Raw genomic sequence first — 13,986 nt, forward strand, 5'->3', positions numbered from 1 at the left:
AAAAAAAAAAAAAAAAAAAAACTTAAATCTTTATTCTTCAACTTGAAAGAAGAAAAAGTTTCTTGATCTTTTAAATTTTTATACTGAAGTTATTAATTTCTTTTTTTCTTTTCTTCTTTTAGTATAAACAAAGAAAATTAATGTCACAAATTTTAGTATCTAAAATGTCACAAATTTTAGTATCTAAAATGTCACAAATTTTTGTTTGTCTCAAACTAATGTCATATCCGGGCGGGGGTCCCCCATATCCGGTTTCAAACTCGTCCATTACATGTTGAACCTTTTTATTTTTTTTGGTCATAGTTATTTGTAGAAGAAGGTACGTTAATCTTGATGTATATTGCATTAGTATACATACTAGATTAAGACCCGTGTTCATTTTATTTATATTATAATTTTAGAATAAAATATAATTTATATGATTATTTTTAAAAAAAATTTTGGATAAAACATTATGCAATAAAATCATATGTTAAATATAATGACTTGAAAAAAATATCTATTTTGTAAGTTTTATATTGTTAATTTTGTAATTTTATGTATGAGAAATGATTATGTTTGTTGTTTGTTTTTATTTTAATTTTTGAACATATTTGGTAAAAGTTTTTTAGTATGACATATGCTTAGGTAAGATTTTATTTTCAGTTGCACAATAAAATCTCGGAAATCACGATTAAGTGTGATAAATATTTTTATTCCTTTTTACGCCTAAGAATATATTTTCATGCCTAACAATATATATTTTGTAACAATAAATGGAATACTAAAGATTTTATTTAGTAAATTGTATAAATCATTGGAATATTCTCTTTAAGAAGATTCTTTAGGATATTCTTAAGTGTATTCATATACTCCATGAATTGACTAATTAATCTATAAAGTTTTTTTTCGTGGGCAAAACATACCTTAATTCGTTTAAATACCTTAGTTTCCATACAAATTGAATCACTTATAAGAGTGGAGAACAATGCTGATTAAGGCCTTTTCATTTAATCGGAAAGGTCTAAGCACTAACAATTAGACTTTCCATACAAATTGAATCACTTATAAAGAGTAGAGAAAATGTGGATTATGGCCTTTTCATTAAATCGAAAAGGTCTAACTCTAAGCAATAACATTAAACTTCCATTAAGAATTGTTATGTACTCAATGAAAACATATTTCCCTCAAAGTAGACGTTCCTCATACTGAATGCAACTATATATGATTCTGCACCTTTTTCGTAAACATGGGATCTCGTATCAAAGTTTAGAATATTCTAATTAACTCCAACATCTGTGACAAACACTAATTGCAATCGTTATGGGAAGATACAATGGTCTCGTGTTCCTCTCATAAATATGAATCCGTCGAAGTTGGCTAGCATTAAATGCGATAGTATGATGGAGGCTTCTTCGTCTTCAATAGCAGCTTGGGGGTTACTAAATATCTATTCGAACAAGCGCAACATATAGACTCACGAGCACTTTTACATTTAATTATATCTTAGATACATATAGAGTCATGACATTATTAACTTTGAATAACTAAGTTGTTTTTAATTAGTGGATGATCGCATGCTCAATTCTTACGCTTCACCTGCGAATACCCCACCTTTGATTTCGTAAGTGGAGGTTACATTTCCTTCGAGCTTTGTCATCTTTGGTCTTCCCATTATGTCTAGGTTCTATTAGGTTTAGGATTTTTCTATATTTATATTTCTAATGGTATTAACTACTAAATGATATAAACCCACACATATCTCAACTATTTAAAAAATTGGTAAATATGTGGTTGATTGTATTGATTTGAATGTTTACTAATATTTCAATATATATATGCATTATGAGATAAATCAATGATCCAACCACAATATTATTATGACCAACAATTATGAAATAAAACAAATATTATTAGGTATTACAGTAAAATCCTCGCTTATTTCAAAAGAAATTTGTTATATGCGTACTTCAGTTAAAAATTATGAGTATGTGTATTTTTCACCTTTTATTTAAATTTTTTGTCTAGAAATTTATTAAGATTCTGATTAATAAAATTGATGAAGTTAGAATAAAAATTATTTAATACATATACTAAGATACGACGATGTCTACTGATTATTTTTCCTATTTATTATTAGAGCATAAACTAAAAAAAATAACTTTTAATTTCTTTTTGTTCGTACGAAATAATTTTTGGTTATTAACAACCTGTTTGTTGTTTAAAAAAACAATCGGTTCTTTTGGACGGAAAACCTTGTATACATACATCTCCCTCCCCTCTTATTTTCTGAGCCATATATTTATGTGTTGATTTAAAACGTAATTTAATACTTTTATGATTTTATCTTGTTATTAAAAAAAAGAATAAAAAAAGAATAGCAAATCGCAGATTGATTTGTGAATTTTTTTTTTTTTTTTTTTTTTTATCGAAACAAACATCCCACAATAAAAGCGTGTGCTTAGTAACAGAAGCATTCTCTAAAGAATCTTCCTTCTATATATCCTTAAAACTCTCTCTCACTTGCCTTACGTGAACCCTAATTTCTCTTTTGTTTAGCCACAAAATAATAAAAGAGTTTAAAGTCTTAGTTTCGTCTTCCGTCTCTAGAACTCCCAAAAAGCCAACAAAAATTAAATACTTCATTAGTTTTAATTTCTCCTTCACGATTCAGTTTTCTCAATACTTTCTTAATCAGTAGAGAAGAACAAATATTTTGATTTCGTTTCTATTGTTTCAGCTTCTTAGTTGCCTGCGACTAAGGGTCTATAAATCGATCATTGTTGGGAATGGATAATCAAGAGGTTTCTATGGATATTGAAGCCCCCATCGAGAAGACCAACGATGATCGATCCCTTCCTTTTTCGATCTTTAAGAAGTCTAATAATCCTGTTACGCTAAAGGTATGTTTTCTTTATATATAATCTTATGATAGATACATGGAGAACAAACAACGGTTCATAATTAGGTTAAAAAGTGTTGATTTGTCCATTAATAGTATGCGATATAGCAAGTGTTCGTGTGTTGAGACGACTGATCTTTTTATTCAATCTTGTTCTTGATGTATTGGAGCAGTTTGAGAATCTTGTGTACACGGTGAAGCTTAAGGAGCCAAATGGCTGGTTCCGAACCAACGACAAAACCGAGGAACGAACCATCTTGAAAGGCTTGACAGGGCTCGTCAAACCGGGAGAGATCCTGGCTATGCTGGGTCCCTCCGGGAGCGGCAAGACCAGCTTGTTGACGGCTCTCGGAGGACGGCTTGGGGAAGGGAAAGGGAAGCTCACAGGGAACATATCTTACAACAACAAGCCATTATCCAAAGCTGTGAAGCGTACTACCGGTTTCGTGACTCAAGACGATGCTCTTTACCCTCACTTAACCGTTACAGAAACTCTAGTCTTCACCGCGCTTCTTCGGCTTCCCAATTCTTTTAAACAACAAGAGAAGATCAATCAAGCTAAGGCAGTCATGAGTGAATTGGGACTTGACAGATGTAAGGATACCATCATTGGAGGACCATTCTTGAGAGGTGTATCCGGTGGGGAGAGGAAAAGGGTTAGTATAGGACAAGAGATTCTTATAAACCCTAGTTTGCTCTTTCTTGATGAGCCTACTTCTGGTCTTGATTCTACCACGGCTCAAAAGATAGTATCAATTTTGTGGGAACTGGCTCGTGGTGGAAGAACGGTCGTGACTACAATTCATCAACCTTCTAGTAGGTTGTTCTATATGTTTGATAAGCTTCTACTTCTTTCAGAAGGTAATCCGATCTACTTCGGTCTTGGATCCAATGCTATGGACTATTTCGCTAGCGTTGGATACTCCCCGTCAGTTGAAAGGATTAACCCATCAGACTTTCTCTTGGACATCGCAAACGGTAAGCCTCTCCTAGTGATATCTTGATGTCCAAGTAAGCCGCCATATTATAGCTATTGTATCTCCTTGTTGAATCTCACATATATTATATACTTGTAGGTGTCGGATCAGATGAATCCCAAAGACCAGACGCTATGAAGGCAGATCTTGTTGCGCTTTACAAGACAAACCTGTTGGACAATGTTATCAGTGACCTTGAAAGACAAGATGATCTTTCTAACAGACCAATAGAGAGTCCTCGTGGGGAGAAAAATAATTTTGGAGAGTGGCCAACGACGTGGTGGCAACAGTTTTGTGTTCTTTTGCAGAGAGGCCTTAAGCAAAGGCGTCATGATTCTTTCTCTGGCATAAAGATTGCTCAGATATTCATCGCCTCTACCCTATGTGGTCTCCTTTGGTGGCAAACGAAAATGTCTCGCTTACAAGATCAGGTACTTAGATTTAATTAATTAAGATACACATTCTTCTACGTCATTGTGTATATATCTGTGAGGTGACCATACTTGTGGTTTCTTGTTGCAGATAGGATTGTTATTCTTTATATCATCCTTTTGGGCATTCTTCCCTCTCTTCCAACAAATCTTTACATTTCCTCAAGAGCGAGCAATGCTCCAGAAAGAACGTTCCTCGGGCATGTACAGGCTCTCGCCTTACTTCATGTCTCGAGTTGTCGGGGATCTACCAATGGAGCTTATTCTACCATGTTGTTTTCTCTTAATCACATATTGGATGGCCGGTCTAAACCATAACCCCGTAAAAAATTTTCTGACCCTTTTGGTGCTCCTCGTCCATGTTCTTGTCTCCGGTGGGCTAGGGCTAGCCCTAGGCGCCCTAGTTATGGATCAGAAGTCAGCCACTACACTCGGGTCAGTCATAATGCTCACATTTTTGTTGGCAGGAGGATACTACGTGCAACATGTCCCAGTGTTTATCTCTTGGATTAAGTACGTAGGTTACTATACCTATAAACTATTGATATTGGGTCAATACACGGAAAATGAGTGGTATCCATGTGGCGAAAATTTGAAATTGAAGTGTCATGTTGGTGACTTTGAAGGTATCAAACACATAGGGTTTCATAGTGGATTGGTCTCTGCCGTAGCTTTGGCTGTGATGCTTGTTGGGTATAGAGTTATTGCTTATATCGCTTTGATGAGGATTGGTAAGACCAAATCTGGCTGATACTCTTATTCTTCACTTTTTTTTTTTTAATTTGTTTTGGGTTGTAGAACTTTTTTGAGTACGTAAGAACGAATGTATAACAACAATAAGTTCTTATCGCAATATTTTTTTTGGTTATAAATCAATTAAAATTTGAGAGATTGATTTGGTCCTGCTCAAGTGGTCCTCTTGATAAGCCAAATCTCGATAAAGAAGTTATATCAAAATCTAAGTAGTAATGTGAAGAACATGCTATATGTGTGTGTTCAAATCTCGTTGTCATTCCAAATTCAATTTCATTTTTCATACATTAAAGAAAATTTTAGCTCACGCGGTTTCATCTCTCGCATATTCTCAAAATACAAACCAATAAATCGAATTCAAGCTGTTGACGGATTTGTGGTGCATAGTAAACGTATTATGTTCCAGCGTTTCTTTTAAGACTTTAGGAAGAGGCTTGAAAAAGTTAGTAGCTGATAGTGATTGGCGCCTTAGTAGTTCTGAATTCTAGTTTCAGCAATTTTTCACTTACAGAATTGTGTATTAAAAAACTTTTTTTTTTTCTTTTTTTTTGGAAATTTATGCTTTAAAGTTTATTGGAAAGTGTATGTTACAGTTTATAATTTTTGGAAGATTGTGTTACAGTGAGAACATTCATTTAGTAAAAAAAAGTCTAAATCATCAATCACTGTAGGAGTCTAAAATTCAGAATGTCATAGTTATCACTTAATAATTTATGAGTAAATCCGAATTAATTATATAGTCCAGATTTTGCTTGACTCAATAATGTCGAATCAATTATGCATGTACACATGTAGAGTGCAAAGGCAATGCATTTAGAAAGCGCCATGCCTTTTTTTGTTTCTTTTCTATTAACCTTCGTGATCACCTTATCTTCTTTAAAGCTTTTAACAATATCACTTGCCAGAGGAAAACAATACTTTAGATATAGACCATATATATACGTGTAAAATTCACTATTAGATAGAATCATAGAAGCTTGCATGATATATATAATTCTAGGACTTTATCCTAAAAGCTTATAATTTTTTCTGAATATTAAAATGTTGATGGTAGTTTTTAAAGATAATAAAAAATAATATGTAGTATTTTGAAAACTTTACGATACTATCTAGTGTGTGAGTCTATCTTCGTGTTTTAGATGTAGTGAGAGTATATATGATATATTAATGTAGTAAAATGTTGGGTTCTTTCCGTAGAGAAGAAGCTTAGTACATTACGATCAACCCATAAACAAATTTTGAAACAATTTTGATTGATCACTAAGACCGACCGCAACAACAGATCATAAACGACCATGATCTTTAAGAAAAATTGACCAATCATTCGATAGATCGAGACAAATCTAAAGATAAGTCCAATCTTTAAGATAGTTTTGATCTTTAAATAAATTTTGAGCATTTGAAACCAAAATTTCATATTTCTATAAATGTATATTAAACTGATTCAAATGTAATCAACATGCGATTTTAAGCCCAAAAATAGAAATTTATGTCAATTAAGATGTATTTTGGGAAAAAATTAAAGTATTTTAAACAAAAAAAATATCAGAGAAGATTGAACAAGTTAAGTTAAGGTTTTTTGTTTTTTACTTTATTTCCCCTGGAAACTATAACTACAATAATTATTTGTCAAGAACTCAATATCATAAGAATATTATACGCTAATTAAATAGCGATGGCCGAGTTTCTATCCAACACATATTGCAGTTATGCAAATCGTTGAACCAAACTTGTCGTATCTTTGCAAATAAGTCAGAAATTATTATCTTATACAAGTAATAGGTGAGCATGCCCCTCTCTCTATGAACAAGAATTCTCCACGTTCACTAAAATCTAAAATCCGAAAAGCAATCGATAACGAAATATAAAAAAGAAGAATAATTAAAAGGAAAAGAAAAGAATTATGAAGAAGAAGAAAGTTCTTAGAATCGGGCGCGTCACATGTATATATTATATATAAAGGCTTCTCTGATCTGTCCAGCATGGTCCATTGTTTTCACTTGTCAACTTCTTAGGCCATTTATAGTATTTCTTGAGTGAACGAAACCCTAATTAATCCTTTTTATTATTAAATATAAATTACAATACATGAAATATATTTTATGAGATATAACTTACCAAAATAAAAAGTATTAAAAATAATAACATTCTTATTGTTCAATGTATATATATCATTAAATTACTTTGTAAAATCAAAAATTTCTATATATAATTAAAAAGAAAACCTTACTAAATTTTCATAGGAATTAGTAACAAACTAATTATAATTTTTTTTTAATAATATCATTCGTGAAAAATAGAATTTAGCTGTTCTGATGATTTTTTTTAAGTTCTCTGATCTTTTAAAAGAATGCGGAGGGATGACTTATTAATTTTAATATTATACATATTTGTGAGACAATCTCAATATAGTATAGTAAAAAGTGATAAATATATAACGAAAATACATTAAAAAGTATAGTGGTTGTGAATGGTTGTAGCGGTTGGAGCGGACAAATCTGTCTGTGCACTGAACCGCTTTTTATTTACCATTCAACAAATATAGTTTACAGTAGTGCGGTCCAAATAAAGCAAATACAAAACTACAACGGACTAACTATGGACCGTTTTTGCATACAAATAGAATTAGTCTACAGCAGTTATTGTACGCTTTAAAAATAAAACAATCCAGACTTTTCTAACAGCAATTACCATTCAAACTTAATATTTATTAGCTTTCTATACACGTGTCTCATGTTAACGTATCTTTTCAATATATTTAGTTAGAACTTTGTAGTTTGTACACTTGTTCAATATTTTCTGCTCTTTTATTCTTATTTTTTCCTTCCTCTTTTTTGTCCCTTTTGATTCTTTTATTGAAGTCTTGCCTAACTCTCCCAACACGTGTACATTTTCACACGAACGTGAAATTGCCTTCCACGCGTGTCTGACTATTACTAAATATAGGGATTTTGTTCATAAAAACGTCTTATTACTTACTATTAGTGCCCTTTTAAAAAAAAAACTCGATGAATAGTTTTTTTCCTTTGATCTGTCACAATAGTTAGTGCGTCTTCTTTTCTTTATCGGACTCCAATCCATTGTCACATAGTTGGGTGCTTCAGGACAAAAAAAAATATCGAACTAGGCTAATTATTTGGAGCATTTTGATAAAACAACACATCGTTATTAGGCTTTTCAGAATTCTAGAAGAAAGGACAACTGGCTTGACACGTGTCGATAAACTTACTTTGGCTTTTCCTGACGGTTCATGCACCCGAACCGGCACCAATTATATACAGTCGAATCTTTGTCTTCGGTGATTTTCTCAGTGGCAAGAACTTACTATAATTAGGATATTTTCACTGCCTTATTTACAAACTTCCAATGACATTGATGAAAATAAGAGAAAATAAACTAGTACTTCACTAGTAATTTTCACAACTTACTCCAATCACTTTAGTAGAGGTATTTTCACATACTACTCATAAATCATAATAACCAAAAAAATATTTACACATAGAGAAAAATTTCAGTTGTGTGTATTTGCAGTTTTGGCACATTTATATCGCTTGGAAAAGTAATTGTACAACACATTGATAAGGTCGGTCAGTTCGTGTACGTGGCAGTAGCTAAATGGTTAAAAGGGTCCACAAAGAAAAATCGTAATTAGATATTAAAGAACAGTAAGACAAGGACGACCGTACTTATCCCTTGTAGAACCTTTGCCCTTTTCCATAGCCTATATAAACCAACTACTCACCATCTTGTCCAAAAAGATCGACATAAAATTTCTTTTGAGTTTTTAGAGTTCAAAACTTGAAAATCTTGTTTAATTCTTTGTTTGCTGTTGAATCGAATTAGAAAGAGCAAAAGAAGAAAATGGGAGTTAGAGAGAAAGATCCGTTAGCCCAATTGAGTTTGCCTCCGGGTTTTAGATTTTATCCGACAGATGAAGAGCTTCTTGTTCAGTATCTTTGTCGGAAAGTTGCAGGCTATCATTTCTCTCTCCAGGTCATCGGAGACATCGATCTCTACAAGTTCGATCCTTGGGATTTGCCAAGTAAGCAATCAAAACAATGTTTTTTACACTTCTTGCCTTCTTGGGAGGTGTTTTGCAAAAGATCTTAATTCTGGGTTCGAATCGGAAATTTATTAAAACTAAAGGGGTTACTATTGTAAAATGTTTTCCAGGTAAAGCCTTGTTTGGAGAAAAGGAATGGTATTTTTTCAGCCCGAGAGATCGGAAATATCCGAACGGGTCAAGACCCAATAGAGTAGCCGGGTCGGGTTATTGGAAAGCGACGGGTACCGACAAGATTATCACGTCGGATGGTCGCCGTGTCGGGATAAAAAAAGCTCTGGTTTTTTACGCCGGAAAAGCTCCTAAAGGCACGAAAACAAACTGGATTATGCACGAGTATCGCTTAATCGAGCATTCTCGTAGCCATGGCAGCTCTAAGGTATAACACATTAAAAAGATGATAACTTTATCAATTCCGATTAGATCAAAACCGAAACCAAATCGCTAATTTTGTTTTTTCTTTTTCTTTACAGTTGGATGATTGGGTGTTGTGTCGTATTTACAAGAAAACATCTGGATCTCAGAGACAAGCTGCTTCTGCTGCTACTCCGGTTCAAGCTTGTCGTGAAGAGCATAGCACTAACGGGTCGTCTTCGTCTTCGTCGTCTCAGCTTGACGACGTTCTTGATTCGTTCCCGGAGATAAAAGACCAGTCTTTTAATTTGCCTCGGATGAATTCGCTCAGGACGATTCTTAACGGGAACTTCGATTGGGCTAGCTTGGCAGGTCTTAACCCAATCCCGGAGCTAGCTCCGACCAACGGATTACCGAGTTACGGTGGTTACGACTCGTTTAGAGCGGCGGAGGGAGAGGCGGAGAGTGGTTTGAGGAACTCGCACGTGGATAACTCTGGCGGGTTGACTCAGAGTTTCGGGTACAGCTCGAGCGGGTTTGGTGTTTCGGGTCAAACATTCGGGTTTAGGCAGTGAGAGAGATGTAATTACTAATTACTGTGATTGGTGTGATTCATTGATTCAGATGGGTTAAAAAGGTAAAAAGGTTAAAAAAAAATCCTTGGGTATGTGGGTAGAGTGCTGGCAATTGATGTAAATAAAATAGGGATTGATATAGGCTTTCACCGATTCGGTGAGGCTTAGGATCTCCACTAAAGGAAAGGCTGGAGAGTGGAGACTACTAGTTTGACCCAACTTTTTTGATAGGCTGCAAAAGTGTGTAATGTTTTCTCACAAGACGTTAGATTAATATTTCTCAACGGAGAAAAATGAATAAATGGTTATTCTTCATGATTCATGACCATATAAATTTAGAAACTACACATACACATTTGCTTGCTTTTTATTATTATCCAAATGAAGTTAGGATAGAACATCACTACTTCCTGCATATGATTCCGTATCCCGAAGACGCCCCACGAGTGCAATCCAACAGTGTGTATTCAGTCTCCCATTTGATCGAGCCATTTAAACCGGTATAAATGCAACTCTTGCAGTCATGAGAGAGCAAAGAAGATGTCCTAAAGTTATCCTCGCCGCCAACAACTGGCATTGCGACTCCAGGCTTAGCCGGGTTTTGGAAATCGGGCCTATAAGTGCGTCCCAAGATTCCATCGACTTTTGGTGATAAGTTGAAAAATCTGAACTGGACTTCGAGATGCGCAAAACAGTTATCCAAAGGTACTTTGTAGCTGTGGATCCTATCGTCTTCTTTAGTCACGGGAACAACGTTAATCATGATCTCTGCTTTGTCTTTGATTGTCACCGTCACGCTGTTCATCTTTGTCGCTCTCTCAATCTTGATGTCTTTTTCTGGCGATACCTAGTCAAAAGCACATGTTGTTGGTGTATGTTTCAAGATACAAATTCTCAACTAGTAAAAAGACTCCAGAAAGACTTCAACTAGTAAATATGATATTTGGCTATTACCACGTGGAAAGAATTTCATCAGGGATAACTAAATCTTGGCCGTTGAAAGAGAATCTGAGATGGTCGATGCTGCTGTCCCAAGTGGCCACTTTGGTGGCCTCAAGGGAAAACTTATGAGAGTTGAAGAGGAAGCCAAGAGTTTGGATCCAAGTGAAGTCTCTAGAGCGTCCAGCGGGTCTGTGGCCAGTGAACATTGATCTGAAAGTCAGAGTCCGAGACAAGGCTAAAATGTTCATTGCTCTTTCCATGGAAGTAGAACACAATCCCGTCACCACCTATGAACCTCGGGTCGTGACATGCCGATCCAGGTCTATAGCAGTTTGGACCCAACTCTAAGCCAACCATGTTAAAAGAAAAAAATGAATACTTAATTTGAGTTTAGATCAAACAAAAACTTAATTAATACAAAAAAGTTTTAAGCATTTTTGCTTACTGCGGCACTCGGATTTGCAGAGGGGTTTACTACAGTCTACGTAACAGACTCTATTCATGGAGTTAGCGGCACCGGTGGTGGGACATTCTTCCGGACACATTATGTACTTTTGGCAGCAACGTTCATAAGGATTGCTGCAGTAAACTCCTTGTGACTTTGCTCGCAAGAAACTTAACATGACCGCAAGAAAAAACAGCATTAGCGAAGAGGATTGTGAGATCTTCATTTTCTAGGTTTTCTATCCCTTGATTACTATTCATCAATATAAGAAGAAAAGTGTTGATTTGTGAATTTATAGTGGCCACTCTGTGATTTTATTTTAAACAAATTATTTTAGTGCAAGTTGCAAGATGGGAGTTGCCGGGTTTGTGTGCCTAATTTTGATATCACCCACACATGCACTCAACGTTCTTTGAAACAAGTTGTATATATTAACAGTTCGAAAGTTGAAATGTACATGAATACAAAAATATGAAACTTCGAAAATAAATAAAAACGAATTCAGAAGTTACATTCACACGAGCGAGATCCACACCTCTCGGTCCTAACTGTATATGAGCACTGCATCTTGTTAATTTGACTTTTGGAAATCTTTAAACATCAATAACATTATATATTTATTAGCCGGATCTTAGGTTATGATGAGTAATTAACCCTCTTCATATCCTAATTAAGCTGAGTTTTTAAGTTAGTGTGTTACAATTAAAGTACAATGTGGCTGACTGGCTGCAAATGATTACGTTGTATATGGGGAACACAACGGATGAAGCATACCAATAATATAAAGGTTTCCAATATTTTTCAGCAATAATAATCTGGTCCATGTACATCACAGAGTTACATTTATTTTCTTTAGAATTTGCTTCTTAATTAGCTTATTACTCTGTTTTATTTTGGCAATCATATAAAGTTAACTTACACAAAACATAACATATACTTTTATTATCTAACTAATTCTTAATTAGCAAATGGAGTTTGGATGGTAACTACTTCCTGCAGACGATTCCATAACCGGAAGACGCGCCACGGCTGCAATCTAGCAATGTGTGTGTACTTTTTGGCTTGAGGAAGCCACTCGCAACGACCGGATTTTCAGAGAACAAACAAGTTTTGCAATCATGAGAGAGCAGAGATGATGTCCTGAAGCTATCCTCACCTCCCACCACTGGCATTGCGACTCCTGGTTTAGCCGGATTCTTGAAATCAGGCCTGTAAGTGCGTCCCAAGATTCCATCAACTTTTGGGGACAGATTAATGAACTTGAACTGGACCTCGAGATGGGCAAAACAGTCATCTACAGGTAATTTGTAGTTGTGGATTCTATCGTCTTCTTTGGTCACAGGAACCACGTTGACCATGATCTCAGCTTTGTCTTTAATCGTCACGATCACACTGTTCTTTTGTGTCAACCTTTCAATCTTGATGTCTTTTTCGGATGAGTACCTGAGAATATGCATGGGTCAAGAATTAAGAGTAAAAGATTGATTTGTGTACATATAAATCAAAACTAAAGAGAGAAATATGCAGTTTTATACAATGGCAACCTAAAAGACAAAATTTGAGTTTCTATATATTACCATGTGGATAGAGTTTCTTGAGGGATAACCAAATCTTGACCATCGATAAAGAACTTGAGGTGATCGAGGTTGCTGTCCCAAGTGGCGACTTTGGTGGTCTCGAGGGAGAATTTGTGGGAGTTGAAGAGGAAGCCGAGTGCTTGGATCCATGTGAAATCTCTAGTACGGCCAGCGGGTCTATGACCAGTAAACCTAGCATTGATCTGAACGTCAGGGTCTGAGACAAGGCTAAAATGCTCATTGCTCCTTCCATGGAAGTAGAACACAATTCCATCACCACCTATGAACCTTGGATCTAGGCAGATCGCTCCAGAGGATTCACAGTTGGGTTTCACCGCTACAAAATATCATATCCAAATCGTAAAAATATTTTCAAAAAGCTTAATTTGCAATTTTAAACTGCATTGGTCTCTATACAAAAAAAGAAAAAAAAAAAAAAAAAAGATCTAATTACCGCGACACTCTGCCATGCAAAGGGGTTTAAAGCAGTCTACCCAGCAAATTTTGTTCTGAGAGTTGGGGTTCATGGTGGTCGGGCACTCTTCAGGGCAGTCGATGTATTGGAGCTGACATCGGGGAGCCGCATTGCCACCACAGTATGTCTGACCATGCCAAGCCTTGACATGCAAGAAACATAAAGCTACCACGAAAATTATCATTAGCAACGAGGGTTTTGGAACCTCCATCCTCGATTTTTCTGTTGGCCGAAATATAACATCTATATGACTATATCGAAAGAGAAAGAAGATATAGAAAATTTGTATTGGGGATGAGTTCTCGATTGTGAATTTTGTATGGTCGTTAAAAGTAAAATATTTTCCTTCGGAAGAGGGCTACGTACAACTCTTGCAGTTATTGTGAAGTAAGGTTTTTATTTGTTATGGTTGTTTCTCCATGAGTTTCGTACAAATACAATATTGCTCAACTAGTGGATGTGTGCATCGTTTAGAATAATTTGTATCAAGATACACTTATCTAGTGCCTAGCT

The 13,986-nt window shown here is 35.1% G+C and overlaps 3 protein-coding genes and 2 pseudogenes across 3 annotated transcripts; 2 read left to right on the top strand and 3 right to left on the bottom strand.

The window, feature by feature from the left end:
- On the top strand, window positions 2,529–5,104 carry LOC104722184 (ABC transporter G family member 9-like). Its single transcript, XM_010440317.1, has 4 exons — window positions 2,529–2,882; window positions 3,055–3,859; window positions 3,958–4,289; window positions 4,381–5,104. Exons 1-4 carry the CDS (start codon window positions 2,769–2,771, stop codon window positions 5,038–5,040), a joined length of 1,911 nt encoding a protein of 636 aa, XP_010438619.1. The 5' UTR covers window positions 2,529–2,768; the 3' UTR covers window positions 5,041–5,104.
- Window positions 6,697–6,832, bottom strand: LOC109127627 (annotated as a pseudogene).
- LOC104722186 (NAC domain-containing protein 72-like) lies at window positions 8,778–10,349 on the top strand. Its single transcript, XM_010440318.2, has 3 exons — window positions 8,778–9,084; window positions 9,216–9,484; window positions 9,579–10,349. The coding sequence occupies exons 1-3, from the start codon at window positions 8,904–8,906 to the stop codon at window positions 10,032–10,034; spliced, it is 906 nt and encodes a 301-aa protein (XP_010438620.1). The 5' UTR covers window positions 8,778–8,903; the 3' UTR covers window positions 10,035–10,349.
- On the bottom strand, window positions 10,427–11,805 carry LOC104722185 (annotated as a pseudogene).
- On the bottom strand, window positions 12,292–13,859 carry LOC104722187. The gene is made up of 3 exons (XM_010440320.1): window positions 13,453–13,859; window positions 12,999–13,335; window positions 12,292–12,864 (listed from the first exon to the last, which is right to left on the bottom strand). The coding sequence occupies exons 1-3, from the start codon at window positions 13,682–13,684 to the stop codon at window positions 12,408–12,410; spliced, it is 1,026 nt and encodes a 341-aa protein (XP_010438622.1). The 5' UTR covers window positions 13,685–13,859; the 3' UTR covers window positions 12,292–12,407.

The sequence above is a fragment of the Camelina sativa genome, chromosome 11, assembly GCF_000633955.1.
Source record: "Camelina sativa cultivar DH55 chromosome 11, Cs, whole genome shotgun sequence".
NCBI lineage: Eukaryota > Viridiplantae > Streptophyta > Magnoliopsida > Brassicales > Brassicaceae > Camelina > Camelina sativa.